A 24961-nucleotide genomic window follows, 5' to 3' on the forward strand; every position below is an offset into this window, starting at 1 on the left:
GTTGGTCTGTCAGTATTAAGGTATTAAAGTGGATATAATGTCCTCGGCTGAACTTTTGGGTATTATTCAGCCAGTCAACTTTGTTTAGTTTGCAGATCTGTTTGGTTGGGGTGGTCCTGCTTTCAAACGGACACATCTAAGACATGAAGGATTTATAACCAGAGATGCCCCGATCAGGTTTTTTGGACCGATCACTGATTGTTTTTCTCACGATCAGCCCATATACCGACCTTGTGTGCAAGGGGAGAATTTGAATATTTCCACAATTATTATATGTCAAAACCCATCAAATCTGTTCCTGTGTGGGGGGAGGAAGGGGAGAATGTTTAGGCCTGTCACAATACTGTATAATATTATATTATACAGTGATGTAAATAGGTTTTCAATGTAATGAGTCCCGGGATGCAGGGATGGTCTTTTAGATGAGTCCCAGGGACATTTTATGAGCCCCACTTCAATGACATTAGGAGTCATATTTAGTTTATTTTTAAAAAATTGCAGCATTTAACTCCCATTTAATGTGGTTATATTCATGTAGTTATTATTATAACTAAAGCTAATGGCCCCTTAACTATAAACTGCGTTTTGGGATGCAAAATGCACCCTATTTTAATCTCTGATTATACTATTATAGTAGTATTATAATATATACAAGTCATTCAGATATATAGTATATATAATTGCCGATCACCGACCGAGTCATTTGACCGATCACCGATCGGTGGCCGTTACCTCTTATCTCCATTTTTTGTTGTTGTAAATGATCATACTACAGCGTCACACGAGCGCATCAAAAGTAGCAGATTCACAAGCTTGAAATGTGGATGCGAAGCAGCGCATTTTGAGCTTGTAGATCTGCCACGTTTGCTCTTTTTGAATTTGAACACTGTTTTGGAGATATGAGGTTTCTTAAAAAAATGTGGAGGAACAATGGAGGAATATTCTCACGCATGCCTACTTAAACATTGGCCCTGCTTGCAGTGAAAATAAAACGATGAAATAAGCTCCAATGTATTGTAATTATTTTGAGCTTCACAACATACAGCTTTGGTCCTGCAGTGTACATGTATGTGAACCATGTTGTGTTACATGAATACATACACAACAAGACCTAATGCTGTAGTGACTACAGTATAGGTCTTGTTGTGCATGTATTCGTGTGGTATAGTCTGCGAGAGATCCTAAGATTTGATGAGTGTGTGTGTGTGTGTGTGTGTGTGTGTGTGTGTGTGTGTGTGTGTGTGTGTGTGTGTGCGCGCGCGTGTGCGCACGCTAGGTGAGAGATCCTAAGACCCTGCTGGCCATGCCTGGTGTTCTGGTGGGAGACATGGGCAAGAAGCTGGGGCAGAACGGACTGGACAATGGGTAGGTGACATAATGACAACGATATGGGCACGACATATGGGCATACCTAACCATAAATGCCAAAACAATGACATTTTTGTGAGTTTTAATTATTTCCTGCTGTTTGTGATGTAAGAGCCAGCAAATCCCATATATGTCAATGGGATTTGCCAGCAGATGTCACTGTTTTCACTGTTTTGCCTGTTTCCAGACCACAGAAAATCCACTGAATTTTCAAAGTTCAGGTTTTTCGGGTGTAATTGAGGTCATAAAACCTAAACAAATTAAACTGTATCTCATGAAAACCTTTAATGTTTGATCAATCAAACAGTATAATCCTTTAGAGAAAACGACTCTCGAGGAGAGCAGTCGCAAAGTAAAAACATTACATGTGTTGCAAATGATGGGAACTGTTTGGAATAACGTGTTCCTTCCATATGCGCTACGTCCAACCGGAAGCAGCTTGGACTCCTGTGGGCATGACCTTTGGGCAAGTAGAACTCGACCTGTACTTGCCCGATGGGCAAGTGCCTCTGAGACCTAATTTTGACAGGTGGATTTCTTTCCTGTGCAGGTTTGCGATGTTCCACAAGGTGAGGATTCCACGGGAGAACCTGCTGAACAAGACAGGAGACGTCACTGTAGACGGCCACTACGTCACCCCCTTCAAGGTGGGCGGTGTGAAGTGTAATAGATATTTTAGAATGCCAAATAAATATAACGTATTATTCTGTATCTCAGTCAATGCTAGTAGTCAGCCACTTTTCACAGCATCAACGTACTCATTCTAACTGCGACTGCAGCTGTCAATCTAGCAGCTGACCTGACTGTGTACTTGTGTAACTATTTGTGTGTCGCCCTTATCTTTAGAATACATCCTTATATGACCATTTAGTATAGCATCTCTGTTAAAGGTGGACTATAAGGACAGTCAGAGAATGGGGCCATTTATGGAGAGAAGACTGGTCTTCTAGCACACCAGTTTGTTTTCCGTTGTGATCATGATCTTTCATGCTGCTGCTGTGCTTGTAAATTTTTGCAGATGGCACATGCGCACACGCACACACACACACACACACACACACACACACACACACACACACACACACAACCTGTTAAAAGACAGCATGGGGCTGCTCTGGGTGCATCTGAATGATGGGAACTCGCCAGTGTGAGAGATATATTCCTGACCCAATGAAACACACACACACACACACACAAACACACACACACACACAGACACCATGTATCAGGATAAACAAACAGTTTACGGGTGTTTAAGAGTGTTAAAGAGTGTTCAGCAGTGTCAGCGAGCTGTGATCACACAGTGGAGCAGTTATGTGTTTTTGACCAGGTCTTAATGGCTTCCCCCGGGAGACTGGAGATAGTAGCCGCTTTGGGACCACAATGCAGCATGTGTTGATTTTGACAGCATTTTCTTTTTCCTTTAAATTTGTATCCCACTATTTTGTAACCCATTTTTCCACCTGGTGTGTTAGTCGTAGTCTTTTGAATGAATGTTAATTCATATTTTAGTCTTCTGGTTTTGAACTGGTGGTCCACAGTAAATTACCTGGTGACGAACGATAACCCGTCATGCCGTCAATGTTGTCAGTTTCTGGGAAGTGGGACGTCGAGAACTTCCACAGAAAAAGGGAGTTAGAATCTCAAGAAGGGAAAGAGTGTAGCGGTCTAGCGGATGGCCTGGTTGAGTTACCGTTATAAGACATCATATAATCAATCACAGGTGTCTGCTCCCTCATACAGTAAGTTGCAATGAATCAGTTCCACATGAGTGGAAGCTTAACAGAACAGAATAAGGGCAAACATGGGAAAGGAACAGATCGGTGCTTCTCAATCTTTCCTTTTTCTTTCCTTTTCTTTGTCTTTTTAAGCTCTGGACCACTAGCATATCTCATGGAAAACATTCCTAGTTCCTACCTTCTCCCCCATGAGAGACGTAAATATAGCCAAGGGTCAGTGGCGCTCCTGACAGAACTGTCTTAACCCATTTTGGACTGAGGTCGATTAAAAAAAACATTTTTCTGAAAAACCCATGTTTCTATGTCAGTGGTGCTCAACCTTTTTCATGTCAAGGACCCCCAGAATTATCTCTATTGGGCCACGGACCCCCATCTCAAAATATTTTGTTCCAGGGACCCCCCAAAAACCAATATTTTAGTTAAAAATGTTTGCTCTGAAATATATTCAGATTTGCACCACATTTTTTCTAAAAGACTTACAAGTCACAGAGTGCCTTGCTATGAGCTTGTAGATCTGCTATTTTTCAATAGCTAAAGTATTTAACATAATGCTTAAAACACCAAATGGGGTTCCCGCCAAAAATGGGTTAATAACCTGGAACTGTTTATGGCCCAGTAGAGGCAATGACAGATGATTCACACTTTGGCAGCCCTCTTAAATATTTACCTTAATTTGTCGTACGCTGGGAAAACGTTGGAGGAGGCTGTGGACGGGATTTCTACTGTATGCGTGTCTGTTTGAGAGACAGAGATTCCGTGCCGAGGAAAGCCAATTGAAGTGTCTCTTAGTTTCATTTAGAACTTTGTGTTAAATAATGTTTGCACTGTTTGTTTCCTGAGCCATTCCATTTCCTTCGTCCTTGTCGGGAGGATGTGTTAGTTGTCAAAATTGCCAAAAATACCAGATCCACAACAAGCTCACAATAAGGTTGTGTTGTGATTGTGAACTTCGCACCTTGTAGATCTGCTCATTTCAAATTGTGCTATTTTGAAAACTTGTGAAATGGGACCTTCTGCATACTTCCTACTTTTGGTACTTTAAGTACATTTTGATTCCAATACTTTTATACTTTTACTCAAGTAAGTTATTTTTATTCCGGACTTTGACTTGCAACAGAGTAGTTCTACATTGCAGTATTGATACTTTTACGGAAGTAAAACTGACACCACTGATGTTTACCCCATATTACAATAAAAGTCCTCCTCCTCCGTCCCTCCAGGACCCCAACAAGCGTTTGGGGGCCTCTCTGGGAGCTCTGTCGGGGGGCAGAGTGTCCATCTGCAGGATGGCAGTGACCAACCTGAAGCTGGCGCTGACCGTGGCAGTACGCTTCTCTGCCACCAGGAGGCAGTTTGGACCCAAAGACACCGAGATCCCCGTCCTGGAGTACCAGCTACAGGTCAGGCCCAGACGGAGGCGACACAGTTCTCCGTCCCACGAAGGGAGGGACTTTCGGGGGGCACGAGTTAGTCTGAAGTCCTGTTAGTCCGACACAGAGCCATAGAGTAAGACAGAGTTACGACAACTCTGTTCACTCTGCTATTCTACAAAGACTTCTATTGGTTTGTCCCTATTTGAAGGCTTCAAATAGGGACAACCGGAAGTTTACGGAATGCATTGGAGTCTATGGGCTCGCTCGAGTACATGAACCACGTGACCAGGCTGTTTTCTGCCCCCTCAATGTCGTGACTCTGTCTTACTCTATGGCTCTGGTCCGACATACGTGGCCGGTTAAGACTCACCGTGTCTTCCGCGTTGATTGATTGATTGCTTGATTGAAGTATTTATTAACAGTATGCCGAATGGGTACGAAAGCACAACTCAATACAACAACTGTAGTGTGGATGACACCATGAAGCATTACACTTGTTTAACACGGAGTACGCCAAAAACGGCGAGGGTTTATATTCTTTAATCCATGTTTTGATCCGATCGTATCGTTAGCCACTGTTCGTTAGCGCAACAGTTGAAGTGGGACAGTGGCCATTTTGAAGATGCGCACGCATCCACTTCCATTCTAAGCCCTGCATTTCAGGTTCAGGTTCAGGTTCAGGTTTATTTGTCATATGTATAGAACTATAGATACAGAGTATAAATACAATGAAAATTATTTTGCTCAGAGCACTCTCAGTCTTACATACACAGGACATAAACAAACATCTATAGTGCAAGAAAAAGACAAAAAAACAAAAAAAGTGCAAGTGAAGTGACAAAATACAGTTCAAGGTCAGCTGTTCAGCAGCCTGACTGCCTGGGGGTAAAAACTGTTACTGAGACGGGTGGTACGAGATTTGATGCTCTGGTAGCGTTTTTTGGAAGGGAGTAGTTTGAACAGGGTATTTGCGGGATGGCTGGTGTCTTCCATGATGTTGTGGGCTTTTTTCATACAACGAGTGGTGTAGATGTTATGGAGACTGGGTAATTCTGTGCTGCCAATGATTTTAGCTGCTGTTTTTAGCTGCTGTTTTAACGGTCCTCGGCAACCTGTTGCAGTCCTGAGATTTAAAGCTCTGTATCTCAGAAACGACATTGGGGGGCCGTTTCTGGCCCAGACAAGCGTTTTCAATGTCCTGTAGGCAGGCGCTGCTGTGATACTCGCGAGAACAACAACCGGTCATAACACCACACACAGCAGTTTGTCACTGTAACATGCGATTACGGATACCATTTGGCTCTTCTAAGTAAGTGTTATGCGCAATAAAATCTTGGCAATACGCTATTAATTAATGGCAGCGGAAATTGTTAATTGGGTCCACCATTTTCAATTCATCAGAACATTTAGAGATGTACAAATATACACTTCTATATGGAAAGAAAAACAGGAAATCTTCATATAAGGAGGTAAAAAGCCCAGGTTAGAGGGTTTGGGGATAAAACAATTGAGGTGGAGGGTGAGATGATTTGGGCAGGTGGAGACTCCGTGGGAATTAACCGAAAGCAGGAGAATGTTTGTTCAGTAACAGCGGTCTCCCTGAGAAAATACATTTTAAGGTCAGGATAACATTTTTAGACCTGGAAACATGTAGTCTGTGTTAGATCTGTCAATGTTTTCATTGACATTTTTATTTCAGTCAATGGAATGTACTGTATAGAGTAGACACTTTTAAACTCTCCTCTCCTCTTCTCTCTCTCTCTAAGTAGCAGTGGCGTCTCTTTCCATACCTAGCAGCAATGTATGCTCTGGATCATTTCTCCAAGACGGTCTTCATGAACTTTGTTGAGCTCCAGATCGGACAGATGATGAAAGATCGCAGCGAGAGACAGGTGTGTGTGTGTGTGTGTGTGTGTGTGTGTGGAGGGTACAACAATTGGGTCCACCATTTTCAATTCATCAGAACATTTAGAGATGTACAAATATACACTTCTATATGGACAAAAAAACAGCAAATCATCATATAAGGAGGTAAAAAGCCCAGGTGTGGTCACTGTGTTGAGGGTACAACACTTTTTGTTTGGTTTTTCTTCTTACTAATCATCTGATCGGCCCAGAACATTGTGTTTATTGTCATGGTTTGTCACGATCCGAGTTGGCTTCATCCGCGGCGTAAACGTCTTTAAATAAATACTTTTTTGAAAAGCCTATGGGGGAAAATTAATGGGGAATCGTTTCCTGGGCCACTCGTCATTCCGAAAGGGGGCGGGACTTTTTGGAAGCCTAGCTGGGCCATGTACATGAACTGACACGAGTGTGTGTGTGTGTGTGTGTGTGTGTGTGTGTGTGTGTGTGTGCATGGCTGCGTGTGTGCATGCGTGTGCATGCGTGCGTGTGTACAGGCAGAGTTGGGCAGGGAGATCCATGCCCTGGGATGCTCCATGAAGCCTCTAGGATCGTGGACGGCTCAGAGAGGAATACAGGAGTGTAGAGAGGCCTGCGGGGGACACGGATACCTGGCTAGTGAGTGTCACACACACACACACACACACACACACACACACGAGGCCACACACACATGAGGCGCTGGGGGTCTGGGCCTGGGCAGGGTCTGGGCGTTCACCGGCTTTGTCGGCGTCTATAGGAGAGTTTTGCCAATGAGAGGGCAGAAAACCACCTGGTCACGTCACACCTACTGTACGTAGACACACTGCTGCGTGACGTACAGCTTAGCTAGCGACAGCACAGTCTTGAATTGGACGTTCAGTTAATCACTTTGAACCTGGCTATTTTGGGCGTGTCCAAAGTTGTCAAAACCTTTTTCAAAATAGCGTTGATAGCGCCATCTATTATCGGTTTTCTTCGCCCTTCACACGACAAAGTATATTGCCAGGGCTTAAGTGGTTAAGATGAAAGATTTGCAGTGTACAGCACAGTAGTAGATTTATTAACATAAGACGGATTAGTGAAACAGGATGGGAGAGGAGAGGAAGCCGGGATGTTGTAATGCGTTCGGCATCTTCACCATGGCAGCCAGTAAACCACTCCTCTCAATTCAATGAACTTCAGACCACATCAGTCGTTAGTTAGCGATTAGGACATGCTAATAAACTTGACCAGCTTATTATCGCTCCCTTCCTCCTTCCACAATGTCTGCTGAGTTGTATTTGTTTGTGTATTTCCGTCCTGTATGGTCACTATGGTGTGTACAGTATGCACGGTGCTTGTGTATAACTGTGTGTTGTGTGTTTCCCAGTGAACAGGCTAGGGACGCTACGTGACGACAACGATCCCAATGCTACGTATGAAGGAGACAACAATGTCCTGCTGCAGCAGACCAGCAACTACCTTCTGGGATGGATGCACGCCAAGCAACATGGTACGCACACACACACACGCGAGTTCAGAGGGAGACTCCCAAGGCATCATGGGAAGTTGAGTTGTTTACCTTTGACCAGAGAGATGCATTCGGTATTTAAACCATGACGTAAGTGGTTAGCGCCTCCTCCAGAGCCACTTCCGGGTCCTACTGTTTGTGCCGCCCTCCGTCGGAGCGATGGTTGAACCTTTCTGAGACTAGAACAAACACTAAAGTCACATTTTACCGCTTGCAACAACAAAGCTACTGCTCTCCCAAATCTGGCTGTGACAGGCTGTCTGCCCCACACTCGACCCCGCACACATTCTAAATATGCCCCCGAAATATTGTAATGAGCAAATGAATGCTTTCGGCTCGGCGTGTTCATGAAAGCTCTGTTGAATTGAATTCTATGACGTAGATAGGTCCAAAATGGGCGGGGCCTACCACTTTTCCAACCCGGAAGAAGGGGTGCGCTGGGTGAGATACTCCATGCAAGTGGATGGGAGGCGAATTCCTGTGCTGTCTATTATTTATAACTCTATGGTGGAGGACTGGAAAAGTAGTAGAAGAAGAATCAAACAGTGACAGGTTTGTAAGGTGACTCCAGTGGTTCTCAAAGTGGGGTGCGGGGACCCCCAGGGGACCTTGAGGGGTTTCTAGGGAGTCCTGAGCTAAAAGGTTGATAGTTGCAGTAGGAACCAAATGGACCCTTACAGCTCTGTAACTGTACGAGTGGAGCCAAATGAACACTGATGGGTCACTGATGGATCTTTGTCCAAGTGTCAGTAATGAATCAAACCGGGGGAAAAAGGACCCTGATAGGCAAATATGCCATTTTACAGAAATGTAATTAACCTGAAAAACCGCACCGATGATTTAAACCTTTAAAAGTAATTTTAAACCTTAAACCTTAGAAAACATTCTTTAGAAAGAGTTTACCCAATAAGTCAGACGACTCGGGGAATAAAAATGTTAAACAGCACAAGACAGACAAGTTCTTCCAATGAGAGCAACATGGCGAACATGATTTATATGACTTCAGTATAACCACGTCGTTGCCTGACTCCGCTTACATTAGTTTTGAGTAGTGGGGAACTTGATACTTTGCACCACGTTTCGGGGTGCAGTACTTAGTTTAGTCTAGTCATTGGTTAGACCAGTCATTATCTACAACCTATCTCAAACCCTCACCCTAAACCTAACCTCCCACAGGGCAACACACCTAATTAACCCAATTAGTTAATAAATGGTTAAAATATGGAGATAAGAGGGTTCTGCTCCGACAGCATCGATAATATGTAGAGTGTCTTGAGACAACTTGTTCAGATAACATGACATTGAATTGAATATGAATATGAAATTGAATTGAATATGCCAAATGGGAGGTGCTTGAAGGTAAACGTTGTGAGAACTACAGTGTCTGTACTGGATCTGTCTGCAGGTGGCACACGGATCCAGTCTCCCCTGCAGTCTGTGGACTTCCTGGAAAACACGGAGGCCATCCTGGAGAGCAGATTTACTGCCACTGGAGTGGAGCAATGCATGGACTCAGCAGGTATAGGACACGCGCGCACACACACACACACACACACACACACACACACACACACACACACACACACACACACACACACACACACACACACACACACACACACACACACACACACACACACACACACACACACAGAGAGAGAGGAAGATGCCAAGTCTTTCCACCTTTCTTTCTTTGTGACACACGTGCACACAAATCACTGTTAAGAGTCCGCCTGCCTGGCGGACACATTAACGGCGCTCCCCCACCCCGGGCGGCGGTGTGAGCGGACTTCTTGGTGGAAAGTGCCTGGTCATGTTTTCTCTCTCTCTGCCTTACTACGGCAAGCAGACCAGCGGCTAAAATAACTAAGTACAATTTTGTATTACTTGCGTACATACATTTTTCAATACTTTTACTAGCATCTCAGAGGCAACTATTTATTTTTTACTTCACTACAATTATTCTGAAACTTTGGTTACAAGTTACTTTGTAGATTTTACGTGTAGGTTATTATTACAAACATGTTCATGCTGCGGTTATTCAAATATAGCTGATCTACAAGCTCATAACGTGTCACGATGCGAAGCTTTGTGACAGCTATTTTCACAATTCTTGTGAAAAGGGCCATAATAATGAGTTTTATACTTTTAAATATATTTTTGATGCCAGTATTTGTTAATTACTCAATTGACATTTTGAACACATTCACTTGTAACAGTCATTTCTACTGTACAGTGCGGAATTGCTACTTTTACTTAAGTAAAACACAATTGGAGTACTTCTTTCACCACTGTAGCAGACCAGGGATTGGCCCCCTGGGGTAGGAAGGACCCCCGCAGGGCGGGGAGGCTGCCCTGGGAAGTGCCTGTTTGACTTGGCCAGCACGCCCGTGTGGCCACAGACCAAACACCCTGAACCACATTCAGTACATCGGCTGCTCTGGTTTATTGTGTTCGTCAGGCGCTGCTGCCAAGTGGAGCTTTCTGTGACGGAAGCAGGGATTTGGCAGCCATTGGCTTCCACAGGGGAGTCAGTGACGTGCTACTTCAGGTTTGATCAATAGTTTAAACGCTTTTATGATGCAGGAGCGCGAAGCACCAAAGAGCTGGCCAGATTTATGGAGATGGCTGGAAGAAACGATGGAGCGCTCGTCTGCCAGGGAGACACAACCCTGGCAGACATACGAGATATGAATGTGGCACCTTGCATGCCTTATACCCAACCCTGGCAGAGCTCCTACTTCTAACATGGCCTTGAGCAGGGTCAATCCACACTTGGTATTCAGAAGATAACGTCATTCCAAAGCTCGCCAATTCCATGACATTGTGCACACCTCCGGTCTCCTAAACATGGCCGTGGTCACCCTGTAAGAATGTATTTAGTTGTGCACTGTGAGCTTGTAGGGACAGAAATACTTTTGACATTTTCAATTGGGCAATCCACAAAAGGTTGTGAACCACTGCGTTAGACCAATAAGGTGATTAGGGTGTTTGTGAAGCCAGGAAATGTCCTTATAGCAGTGGTTTTCAACCAGTGGTCTTTGAGGGGGGTCCAGGTGGTCCCCAGCTAAATGATGATGAGAGTCGGTGACCAAATGGACCCTAGATCTTTAACTCTCATAATTATTAACTTACAAGAAGTCTACTGTACATACAGTACACAATTAGAGATCAACGTTTGCCTGTTATGTCTCCTATGGTACCAACATCAATGCAGCATTGTGGACAAAATCCTATCCAACAACAACAAAACATTCAAAGTTTTAGGTCTGAGAGGCTAAATCTCATCAAATGGTAGTTCAACAATTAAGAAAATAAATGAAAATAATTGAATTTTTGGTGTTTCGCTCACTTGCTCATACTTGTTGTTTACAAACATTGACCTTGATCACATGGCGGCCATTCTGAGTATGACGTAAAAGTAAATCTCTCTGTCTCTGTCTCTGTCTCTCTCTCTCTCTCTCTCTCTCTCCATGCATTCCCATTGCTGTGCACACTTTTTTCCCTTTCAGGGTCAAATGCCCATCCATGGAAAACACACACACACACACACACACACACACACACACACACACACACACACACACACACCTTTTTAAAGCCAGGGAGGCCACGTCTCACCACATATGCCAAGCATGTGTCCATGCTTGCGTGTGTGCGTGCGTGTCTGAATGCTTAGACATGAGTCCTTGCACATAACACGTGCATGAAACGGTGTCTCTTTTCTTTTTTCTTTTATTTTAAAGACATTTCTGGGGCTTTCTTATGCCTTTATAGAGGGTGTTCGAATGCATAAAGTGAATGGCAAGTCGAGTGGCAAAGTGAATGACAAAGTGAATGTAATGTTTAAAGTCATTTAATGCAATGCAGACTTTTCTGTTCGGATGTATGGGCTGCCAAGGCCAGAAAGTAGTTTTTTGCCACTCGGTAGAATTCCCGCGTAACTTCCGGGTATGATGATGATGTCACGCGCATACCCTCTATTGATAGGTAGGTAGACAATAGTGTGACAGGAAATGGGGAGAGAGAAGGGCGGGGGGTGTCTTGAAAAACGCAGCAAAGGTCGTCGGAATCGGGAGTTGAACCCGCGACACGCTGTCAGGCTGTATTGCCAGCCTAGGTGAACGGACCGCTAGGCCAGCTCGGGCCAGCCGGTGTGTGTTTTTGATGGTGAGGTTCACTGTCAGGCCTTCGGTCGTGACGATGTCCACCGACTCTCATCCAGTGGTGGAAAAATAGTTTTAAGTAAGTATCAATACTGCAATGTAGAACTACTCAGTCCGGAGTCCGGAATTCAAAATGTACTTGAGTAGAAGTACAAAAGTATTGGCATCAAAATGTACTTGTAGTTGTTACGTCCCCACCAAAGAGGTCCAGGTGTTTTTTTGTGCAAAAACTCCTTATTGGCTATTTCCCCTCTCATAAGCCCTCAATGAATTGCATTGAAGTGAATGGGAATTGAATGGGGCTATGGGGTGTTGTGCTAATTCGCTTATTTCCATCGAAACAAGTAGTAAAGTGTGCCACTTGGGATATTATTTACATTATGAAGAGAGGATATATACAAAACAAGCCCAAATTGATTAAATCAATTAATTACCAGCTGCATTATTATTATCTGTGGGTCTGCTAGTGCTGATGTTATGCCACTTTTTAGCTGCGCTCCGCTGTTATGCTCAAATTAGTGACCCTAAAGAATTCTGAGGCAACATGGCTCGAGACGAGGCAGCCAATCAGAACTGCTCGACTAGCCATGCCGTGCAGACGATGGGATGTTATGTGTTGTTGCCAGTGGTGGCAACTGTCGTGACAGAAATAAGCTAAGCAGCCTCCAAAAACCAAACCAGGCAAGCAACTGTGAATGAATCCACGCAAGGCTGGAAATATGCAGGCTTGGCAACCAGCAGAAAATGATCTCCAGTGTGTACTACCGGTCGGGACTCTGGCAAGCTCATATTGACCAGCTTGCAGCTGGTAAAAATAATAATTTTGAGCGATGGAAATAAGCGAATTAGCACAACACCCCATAGCCCCATTCAATATGATTGATGGTAGGGGAAATAGCCAATAAGGAGGTTTTGCACAAAATACAGCCGTTTCGACCGAAAATCAACCGATTCTTCCCAGTAGGTCACTTATTACGCCGATCTTATCCAGCCGATTGGCTCGTCTGGAGCCTACTGGCTGTGATTGGCGTTGATGACACGTTAACCGGTCTTATCGGTCTATTCATTACCTCGACCTCTTTGGTGGGGACGTAACAACTACAAATAAAGGTAAGAAAGCCTTCTAGCATGGAATTCTCCTTTAAGTACAGTACTTAAGTTACATTCCACCACGGCTCACTTCAAACATAAACGGAGCACAGCTCTGATTTATTTTGGATGTCTTCATGAAGAATTGTGGACATTTCTGGAAAATGTCATCTATAATAACATGCTGACATGCTGGCGCTCGGTAGGTACAGATACAGCAGGCATGCTGTTTCACTTTAGAACTGCAGCTCAACGCTTCATCTCTGCTTTCTCCAAGTCCTTATGTTTAGTGTTATGCTGTTGTGTGCACGCACGCACACACACACACACACACACACACACACACACACACACACCAGTTGAACTACGTAACCTACCCTTCACCTCCACAGACATGTAAACACACACACACACACACACACACACACACTTTTCTAATAAAGTGTGCCAAATAACTTGATCTCTCCTAAGGGTCGTGTGTGTGTGTGTGTGTGTGTGTGTGTGCGTGTGTGTGTGTGTGTGTGTGTGTGCTAATGATATCCTCTCCACATGGCTGGAAGTGAAAAAGCATACGTGCTTCTCTTCCTCTCTGTCACACACACACACACACACACACACACACACACACACACACACACACACACTCTGTTCCATATGCTGCTGACTTATACATTATAGTCAGGAATGCTCCTCTCAGCTGCCTTTTAAGTCTACTCACTCTGTTAAGTTATAGCCAGGGGTCATCGCCATGCTGGCGTGACACACGATTATTTTTTATTATATATGTTTTTCAGTCTACAGCTAAATCACACAATGCCACAATCAATATCTGAGACTAAAAGTCATCTGTCATGCAGTTTGACTGTATGACAGATTGAACCTTGGTACCGAGTTACAGGGAAGGCAGTGTCTTTCTTTTTTTTTTATCCCACGATTTCGTAACCCTTTTTTTTCACCTGGTGCCAATGCCTATGCTACTCTCCCTCTGCCAGCCTGGGGAGAGCAGCCTGGGGAGACCTTTCTTTCAAGCAGCACACACACTTATCGCCTGACAGGGGGGAGTTTCCCCGGCTGGACATACTGTAGCGACTAGCGGGTGGAAGGAACACGTTATTCCAACCAGTTCCTTTCCCCTCCATCAGGCGCCCTAGCTGGGCAGGACGAGGCAGTACTACTGCATGTGTTTTTGTTAAGGTACCTACCCTAGGGGACATGGGGAGAACATGTGAGGGTACCTACCCTATGGGACACGGGGAGAACATGCGAACTCCACACAGAATGCAGTGTTGGCAGTGTCTCTAATGACACCGGTCTCACACTCTTCAAGTCTCGGCACACGGCTGCGTTTTAAAGATTGTTAGCAGTGTTTTTCCAATTATGTGTCCCGAAAAACACGTCCAGTCTGCTACTTTACTTTAGTTTCAGGATCAATTAGAACTCTGGATGTTGGGGGCGCTAACGAGCAAGAAATGGAGTAGGTTGTGTGTTTGACGAGCTCCGCCAAAATCTATTAAAAAAGTTATTTCTGAACACAACTCAACCTTAAAAAATATCGTAAAGTATCGCCAAACCTGTTATCTTCAAGATACATTAGTTGTATCCCGGCCTGCCTGCTTTATGGAATATAATCTACGGAAGTTTAGCTTCGCCACGGCCACCAAATCAACACCCGCACCGAAGCCTACAGCCGCGGTCTCGAGTGCCTCTACTACCCAGGAGGAAAGCCACTCCTCCCGGACTCCTGACGCAATGTCCGACCCAGCAGACATGAAAGCTGAAATCCTCTCTTCACTGAAAAATGACATCGCCGCCTTGATCAGGTCTGAATTAACTGCTGTAATGGCTAAGGAATTTGACAGTGTCAGGTCCGAGTTAAACTCACTTAAGACAGAAGTGGCAAAGAATACAGCAACAATATGCTCTGATGTGGAGGAGATGAAAACGACTGTGGCGGATATGGAAAGAGGCCTGTCGGCGTGCTCGGACGATATGACTGTGGCGCAGACGAAAATAAGTAAACTAGAGTCAGAAGTGGCAAGTTTACAGGAGAAATCATTGGATTTAGAGGGACGAATGAGACGAGACAACATAAGAATTGCAAACGTAGGTGAAACGGCAGGTTCAAGCTCACCAACAGCAGTTTCCAAGCTATTAAAAGAGGTTTTGGGATTGGACCGGGACATTGTGATTGACAGGTCGCACAGAGGTTTGCAAACAAGAGGAGTGGGGGGTAACCCTCGCGTTATCGTGGCAAAATTGCACTACCATCAAGACCGTGTTGATGTCATGAGACGTGCCAGAGAAGCAGGCCCCCTCCACTACAACGGAAGAAACATTTACATAAACGAAGATTTCCCCCAGGCTGTGGCCAAGGCTAGGCTGAAGTATAGAGAAGTGAAACGTTTCATCCGTGACCGTGGGATCAAGGAGTATGGTCTCATCTACCCATCGCGCTTCTTCATAAAGCATAATGGAACTGAGAGGCAGTTTCAGAATGCCGACGAAGCCATGGCATACGCGAAGCACATCTTTCGGCAAGCGGCACCATCATCGCAAGTCAGCAAAGACGCCCCTGCGCCTTCCGTTCCATAATGACAGTGACAGACGCACTGATGCCGTGACTCTTGATTGTCTAGACTGTAACACAAATGACTCGAACCCTCTCACTCAGAAATGACTCCTGCCTGCCTGGTAATCTCCCTCGGGTGAGTAAATAATGTGCATTGTCAGTGTGACTGCACACATCGTTCTAAATATGGCCCATGATCCCATCTAATTCTATTTTGATTGGCAACACAAAGAAGCTGATATAATGGACAACTTTATTTTATTTTATTATGTATGCCGAGTTTGCCAACTATTTTTCACGTCCACATTTATACTTCTGCTGTTGGCTGACTAATCTGGAACTATATTTACGACTACTGTTGCTCTTTTCTTTTCATAATTGTGTATTTGAACTTCATATCATGATAAATACTACCAGTGCAGTGCATTTTATTTTATTTTTTTCCCTTTACAATTAACAATTCTTTCTGTGTGTGAGAGGCTGTGTCGTTGCCCCTTGCGTTTGTTCTCATTGTATTATTTTATTAGTTAGACCTGCTTGGCTTCTACGGACACTGTTTATGCTTACAGACACTGTCTGCTGCCTAATGTTCGTGTCCACTCTTTTCTGTTCCTTGTGAGCCGTATATTGTATATATCATTTTTTTTTTCTATCGCTGTGTTGTAGCTTATATGACAGGATGGTTATATTTCAGATATCTAACATGCTGTTTGTTGAACAGCACAACAAACTCGGATATATTCCCGATTTTTTGTTATTATTATTATTATTATCATTATCTTTCAGAAGAAAATTTGGTTTAAGGTTGGTGCGTGCGTGCGTGCGTGCGTACGTGCGTGCGTGCGCGAGAGTTTGATGTTTCCCACTCTAGTGGAGACCCTGGTCAAGTCACAAGTGTGTGTGGGTGTGTGTGTGTGTGTGTGTGTGTGTGTGTGTGTGTGTGTGTGTGTGTGTGTGTGTGTGTGTGTGTGTGTGTGTGTGCACATTTACTTTTAGATCATCAAAACCTCCCACATACTGTATGCTTTATGTTCGGTATACACACTTATACAGTATATATATTCAATCAAAGATTTGTTATTGATACGAGTATGGGTGTCTTTAAGCTAACCGAATGTTTCACATCTATAATCTTTCTGTTCTTTAAAAGAAAATCAATAATAGGGATATATTTGGCGTTGAATATTTGAGTTAGGCTATAATGTGTTCATTATTATATTTTTATTTCCAATTTGGATTTTGGCGGAGCCCCGTCTGTTAGGTTCAGGGCTCTTCGTTAACTACACTCTTAAAGTGTGGTTTCTCCGTTTTTGCTTTGCGGTTTCCCAGCGTTTTGAGCACTCACTATGTGCTTTTCCTTCTCTAGCTTAGAGGAGGAACGTGCGATCTCTTTCGGGTTAGTTGATCAGCACAGGGGTTTAGGTTCCTTCCTTTTTCTTTTTTTCCCCCTTCCCCATTTGTTTTTTGTTAAATATGGTTTTCGTTATTATAATGTGTGCCTTTTCACTTTTGAACTATTATGCTTGAGGGTTACGTCGTATCTGGACCTGCTGGACCTGTTGTACCTGATATTTTCTTTCAATATTTTCACTAATTTATCATGGTGTGTCCCAATGTCGGTAACTTAGGCTCAATTCGATTCATTAGTTGGAATATTAAGGGGATCCACCATCCAATTAAACGTACTCGTGTATTTACGCATTTGAAATCTATGGGTGCAGAAATCATGTTTTTACAAGAGACCCATCTCCGTACAAGTGATGCATCTAAACTTGAAAGAGGTTGGATCGGACAGATTTTTTGTTCTAAATTTGATGATAGATCTAGAGGTGCAGCCATACTGATTAGGAAGGGGGTCCCTTTTGTCCCCACTTCAGTGATTTCTGACAACAATGGCAGATACGTAATAGTTTCTGGAAGTCTTTTTGGCTCACAGGTGGTGTTGGCTAATGTTTACGGACCTAATTGGGACAATCCACAGTTTTTCTCTCGTTTTATAGCAAAACTACCAGATCTCCACACACATTATCTGATCCAAGCTGGGGACTGGAACCTTGTTCAACATCCAGACTTAGATAGATCCAGACCTAGGCCCGGCAGTACAATTTCCAAATCCGGTAAGGTTGTTTTATCATTTATGGACTCCTATAAACTTTCAGATCCTTGGAGGAGGGCTAATCCAACAGCTAAACAATACTCATTTTTTTCCCCCGTTCACCATTCGTTCAGCAGAATCGACTTCTTTCTCCTCGATAGTGGCTCTCTCCCATTTGTTACAAATTGCCAATATCACAGTATAGTAATATCTGATCATAGCCCAGTCCAACTGGATATGTGTTTCCCCAACAGTGTAGCGCCTCAGCGAACCTGGCGTCTAAACCCTCTATTACTAACCAGTGATAAATTCATAAAATTAATGAATGGCCATATTGATACTTATCTAACTACTAATTCTACCCCAGGAATGTCTTCTACTGTTATTTGGGAATCCCTTAAAGCCTACCTAAGAGGACAAATTATTTCTTATTCAGCTTTTGATAAGAAGATACGTACCCAACGTATTACAGAACTGTCCACTCTAATAGCTGAATTAGACAAAAAATACTCTGTTGACCCTGATCCTGAATTATATAAAGAACGTCTACTGCTGCAAGTGGAATTTGATAACTTATCGATAAAACATACTGAACAGCTTCTATTTAAATCTAGGCAAATGTTTTACGAGCATGGTGATAAATCGGGTAAACTCCTAGCCCACCAAATTAAGCAGGCAGCGGCGGGCAGAGCTATTCCAGAGATACGTGTAGCACCGGGTGAGACCTCCACAAATCCTAAAATCATTAATGATCAGTTCAGACAGTTTTATAGTAATCTTTATACGTCAGAGTCCAATGTTGATACTTCAGAAATTAATGCTTTTCTTGACGAAATTAACATTCCAGTAATTGGCCCAGCAGCCCAGGCTAGTACTGGGGCTGCCATATCATTGGAGGAAATCGCTCAAGCTATTACTTCTATGCACAGCGGCAAGGCAGCGGGGCCTGATGGTTTTCCTATAGAATTTTACAAAGCCTTCTCCGCAAAATTGACCCCCATCCTAGGTTCAGTATACAAAGAAGCATTTACAGCCAAGAAGTTGCCGGAGACAATGACACAAGCAACTATTGCAGTTTTACTTAAAAAGGGTAGAGATCCTCTAGACTGTGGTGCATATCGGCCTATAAGTATTGATGTATATATTTTGTGTCAAATGACCCTTGTCTGGTAGCAGCGATGGTTGAATGAGTGGGAAGAAACGGAGGCAGGCAGCAAGTTGCAGTCTTACGAATCCTTCAGCTTTATTGTCAGGATTCACTCAGTCAGTACAAGGCAGCAGGCACGGGCTGAAGGCCCCGTGCCCAGGATGTCACATTCGTAGCCAATCTATGTGAACACACAACAGTGTTTCCAACATTGCAGTTTATTCAATTCAAAGTCCCTCCTCCGGATACAAACAGGCTACCTCCGCTATTATGAGAGCCAATCAAAACGTTGTACTCACCGGACGTTCCTGTGAGTAGGAGGGACACATTTGCATGTAGTTTCATGTGGCACACAGTGACTATACTTAACTATACGGTTTATATCAATAGGACTAACTAAATATCTATACTATATAATTATGAAGTATTTCAGAACCTTATTTAACACATAATGTCACAAAGGTAATGTATTAGTAACAGGTCTAACTGATTAAATTACAAATACATTGTATACTAGAGAGCAGAGAGCAAGAAGCTCCCTGAACACACACACAGCTGTTGAATTGCCTGTTGAGATTAGAACTGTCCCGCGACCCCTGGGGTCTTGACAGCTTCTAACAGAAACAGGCCCGATTGTAAATAACTCTACGCAGTTTACTTTTTGTATGAAGTCACCACAGTGTACATGTCCTGTGGGTCAGCCTGTGTACTTAATCTGATCCATATTCATCATATTCCCCCCTCAACAGGCTTTTACGCCTGTTGCAATATCCTTACAGCATCAGAATCCATAACCTGCCAAATTAATATTTCCAAAAATCATTTTTTTTTTTCTTCATTTTTTCCAAAATTCAAAATTAATCATTAAACCATAGTTTGACATGATAAGACCCCCCTCGACACAGGAGCACCTTGTTAACCACCTAAATTGTATCAGAACAAACCCCCTCTAGACAGGTTTGAACAATTATGTAAAATGCTATTTAGACCAAATCAAATTCCTATACTGATTAAATTCAAATACCTGTAAATGAAAAGTTAACACTCATAACATAACAAATAAACACAAACATCCCTAAAAATAGTACCATTTCCAGTACCTTGCTATATCTACTTGACTCATGTCAGCACACAATACAACAAACTCAAACATCAAAACAACATTTTCAGACATTAATCACAATCCAGATGAACAATGATTTTTTCTTTCTCATGACGCAAATTGTTCAGACGTCCAGACACGCGGTAGGAAACGATTCCCACATTTCTTTTTTCGCCTACAGAATAACAACGCTCGGAAAAATCCTTCTTGATTCTCAGCACTGGCATAGCTCTCAGATCTGTAGGTACAGAGCAGACAGTCACCTTATGTCTCCGCACAAGTGTAACTTCGAGCAATCACAAGGCTCTAGTGGACAGCTTATTGTACAATCATGTCAATCATGAAAGCAATAGCATTGGAACTCTCTTCTCCTCATTGTAACATGAACGTTGGAACGCTCCCCACTCCTCTCTTCAGAGCAGAAGTGGTTCCTCTCCTCCATTTCAGCATGAGCCCTGGCCACAGAATAGTGTTCGATCCTTCCGACACCTTCCTGCAGCCAACGCAGCAGCAGCTGTGAAGATCACCTGCTGTTTTGATCTCCTCTCAGTAGAAGCTGATTTCAGGAGCTCCTCTCTCATGTTGTGTAGACAGCTGCCTGTGGACACACCCCCCTGGACTCTTGGTCCTCTTGGGATGACCCCATCTTCCTGTTGGCACTGTCGGATGTCACCTTGACATCCTCTGGAACCTGTAGACCACTGGTGTACATGTGGAATCCATGTATGGACTCCTCTCTTCCACACCTATTAAAAGGAAAATATGCAGGCCTATCTAGAGAAGTTCCCCTAGTTCTGGCATGGCAGAAGAATGTTATCAACTCACTGATGTCAAATCAACAAGCTCATTATGAAAGGGCAGGACTGGTGGTTAAGCTGAGGGGCATATTGTTTTAACCCTGAAAACATTCAACCTTGGTTGTACTTCCCTCGGCTGAAAAGCTCCTCTCCTGGAGATATGCCACTCCTGGAGATATGGGTCAAAAAACCCCTCAGTCACCAGCTATAGCCAGCTGCTCAGATCACAGAGTTTGCGAATCCCCATGATCACTATATGTAAAATGTAAGGTGGTGTCAGCCGCCGCCTTCACCACCCCCCACACACACATAGGGCACCTTGACTAAGGCCAATAATTTGTTCAGAGTCCTTGCAATCTACTTTTGACATCAGACTCCTCCAGTCACTCCTCACTCCGTTAGAGCAAAGATCTTCAAACACTGTCCCACTCCCATCTGTTTCTCTAAATTAGTACCCCCCAATAAATAACTGCTCACAGTTCACAGTGGGTCTTCTAAAACAGACAGTGGTAGAGAAGATTAGACATGACAGGACAGGAGGTCCACGCCCGTATCTATCTAGGGTGAAAAGGAAATAGCTCTTGTCTCTCCCCCTCTTAGTAATACTACCGGACATAGCTTGGCCTGTCCCCAAGTAAGTATTTGTATGAAGTTCATTCATACATTCATTGATTTCATTCGCTCACTCACACATTATGCTCAATCAAACATTGTGATTTCACTCACACATATTCACACATTCAGGCTCGTGATCTTCTCATTTAAACCCCTGGCCAGCCTACCCCAATTCAAGCTTCATATGACCTGGCAAGCAGTTGCTTCTCCCGACACCCTTAAGATGTACCAAATCAAATTCCACCGCCAAAATAACAAAAATTCAACAGTAGACAACGTCTACCATTGCTATGCCTTTTTTAAATGAGAAGATCCCATGCCGCAGACACTCATACAGAGTCGCTTGAAATTACTGCTACTATTTAGTAACATTATTTTCCAACCCTTCAAACATAACACATTCATATCACACAATATGACAAGGTAGAAGTATTGTTTCTTAGACTACTCCCCTTGACTCACTCACACACACAAAAGCGACACAATGTGCCGTGTCCTCTCACACACACATTTGCATACAACCAAACTCATGTAATTAGTAGATGTAGATTTCCCTCATTCTAGGCAACTGTTTTATCCTATTATCAAATTACTCATGCCGACTATATATTTCTTTTTATTTGTACCACTAAAAAAACATGTAGGATTAACAATCCCTAATTAACCTATATTTTACCAAAATGTAGTCATTTCTAATGAGAAATGCATTCTCAGTTACCTTCTAAATTTAGCTTGGACCCCCAAATTAAACCCACACTTTTAAAACCTGAATTGTCCCAAATCTCTGAGTTTGAGCACAAGACAACAAGCCATAGAGCTGTTGTCTCCGTCAAATTTAAAATGAACCTCTGCCATAATATCTATATTATCCATTTAAGAAAAAAGTCAATCTACTTTTTAAAACAGCCATGATCAAAAAATGAGGTAACAACCACTCCGTTCAGACGATCTGATTTGAATAGCCATCCCAGCTACTACTTCTCCAAAAGGCCTAATCCCAAACCATAATTACTACAGTGAAGTTAATAGTCTCCTATTTCGATTACCATATGCCTAATGGATACTTTAGCTCCACATTTTAACACAGACATTGTCCATAACTGCACCTTAAATAATTTCTTAATTTTAATTTCACACATACACTCTAACGTACATGATTAGCCATTTTATCTATTTTTAGTTCATGCTTCAAGTTTTATTTATTAACCTCCTATTAATTTCAATTCATTAATCTAATTTGTTTATAATTTATTAACCTCCTACTAACCTCCCCCCTTGAGCCATCACCATCATATGGCTCATGACAGGAATCTCAAAGAAAACAGTGCAAAATCACCAGGCACACCCTGTATCATTATATGCCATCTATAAATCAACACACCACTCTCACCAGTCACAGAAGTACACAAATACACTCACACAGTCAGTAGAATAAATCAACCGACACACACACATCACAGACGTATCCATGCACCCAAGGCACATGCACTCACGCACGCACTCCAAAATCCCAGGCTCGTTTGTCAAGCCAAAGATAGAGAATATTCTATCAAACATCATGACTGTCCCCTCCCAAAAAGAGCAGACCTGAACTAACTAAAAACCAGATGAAAAAACATACACCGGTCACATAATAACCCCAAGAACACACACGAAGTCCCCCACGAAATCAGCACCAAAAGAGCGCATACCCACACACGCACGCATGCGCACACGGAGCGGGCATAAGGGAAAACCGCAAAGGCAAGATCACAACAAGTCGTTCGTGAAACCTGCAACAAATAACAAATATAACGAAAACAAATCAGCATGTCCCCCATATGACAGACATCACAAGGAAAGTGACCACAACGCAAACGAAAAACAAAGTATTAAAGTTTAAACACTTTCGTACCTGCATGAACTACAAAGGGATTCCCCTCTCCTCCGGAGAAAACTCCCCCCCCCACAACATGAAGGTACTAGTAGACACGGTCCCATAACGAACCACAGAAGAAACAAGAGATCTCAATCCAACATCATTCACCATACAAGCATATGCGTCCGATCATAAATCACCAGAAAAAACTGCCAGCTCAGGGGGAAGTAGAATGTTAGTCTAATCAAATGTCGAACGCCAAAATCGACCCCAAAACAGCGAAAGAGACTACATACCTGAATAAAAAATGACCCCCACACAATTAAAGCCAGCACCTTTCCCCACTGCAACCCTCAACCTGGACAACACACGCAGGCCATACAGAACTGCAGTTCGTAATATGGAATATAGGCCTTCCTCACTGCCGGCGACACAAAGATGGTTCGGATTGGCCCAACGTGAGAAATACATAATTTCAAACTCCAACACGACATAATTATTCTTAACCCATCTTCGCCGTCGGCCCTGATTAATCCGACTAAACCCGTGAAGATATTTCCCAGGATCCAACTAAAATCACCCGCATAGTTGTTTCCTTTGAATTGGAATAACCGACCCAAAATCAGCGCTTGGTAATCACCCAACATGGGAAATACACAATACATGCTCCCATAGAATAGAAACAAAGGCAATGTTTATATAGTAAAAAACCATATCTTCTGCATTATTAGCCAGGAATGCCTTATAAACGAACCATCACTTGACGACGGAACATTTATAAAGTTAAAATTGTACTTAATTGTCGTAAAAAATGCATTTACCAGGGATAAGGACGAGGTCTTGGTCGCCCGGTGTGTACAGTTAAAATAAAACAATGGTAAATTAAATGCGTTGTCTACTGAGCGGACTTACTCTGCCCCTCTCCTCCCCCAACTCACATCACTCACCCCATCACCGCGACCACACCGTCACCCACAAAACCAGCCGCAGGTTCGTCTTGCGTGGCGTAGAAAAAACTCCACCAACAACCCACCAACATTGGGCGCCATCTGATGTATATATTTTGTGTCAAATGACCCTTGTCTGGTAGCAGCGATGGTTGAATGAGTGGGAAGAAACGGAGGCAGGCAGCAAGTTGCAGTCTTACGAATCCTTCAGCTTTATTGTCAGGATTCACTCAGTCAGTACAAGGCAGCAGGCACGGGCTGAAGGCCCCGTGCCCAGGATGTCACATTCGTAGCCAATCTATGTGAACACACAACAGTGTTTCCAACATTGCAGTTTATTCAATTCAAAGTCCCTCCTCCGGATACAAACAGGCTACCTCCGCTATTATGAGAGCCAATCAAAACGTTGTACTCACCGGACGTTCCTGTGAGTAGGAGGGACACATTTGCATGTAGTTTCATGTGGCACACAGTGACTATACTTAACTATACGGTTTATATCAATAGGACTAACTAAATATCTATACTATATAATTATGAAGTATTTCAGAACCTTATTTAACACATAATGTCACAAAGGTAATGTATTAGTAACAGGTCTAACTGATTAAATTACAAATACATTGTATACTAGAGAGCAGAGAGCAAGAAGCTCCCTGAACACACACACAGCTGTTGAATTGCCTGTTGAGATTAGAA

General features: G+C 43.2%; 1 protein-coding gene across 3 annotated transcripts in view; it reads left to right on the top strand.

Moving 5' to 3' along the window:
* Window positions 1-24961, top strand: part of acox3 (acyl-CoA oxidase 3, pristanoyl) — a 60078-nt gene that overhangs the window by 7633 nt on the left and 27484 nt on the right. For all 3 annotated transcript variants that reach the window (XM_080792701.1, XM_080792702.1, XM_080792703.1), the window contains 7 exons: window positions 1277-1365; window positions 1919-2015; window positions 4328-4507; window positions 6250-6372; window positions 6883-7003; window positions 7737-7859; window positions 9283-9396. In XM_080792701.1, coding sequence (XP_080648827.1) covers window positions 1277-1365; window positions 1919-2015; window positions 4328-4507; window positions 6250-6372; window positions 6883-7003; window positions 7737-7859; window positions 9283-9396 — 847 coding nt within the window. The remainder of the gene's footprint in view (window positions 1-1276; window positions 1366-1918; window positions 2016-4327; window positions 4508-6249; window positions 6373-6882; window positions 7004-7736; window positions 7860-9282; window positions 9397-24961) is intronic.

This window comes from Protomyctophum bolini (genome assembly GCF_963924005.1).
Source record: "Protomyctophum bolini genome assembly, chromosome: 20".
NCBI classification, from domain to species: Eukaryota; Metazoa; Chordata; class Actinopteri; order Myctophiformes; family Myctophidae; genus Protomyctophum; species Protomyctophum bolini.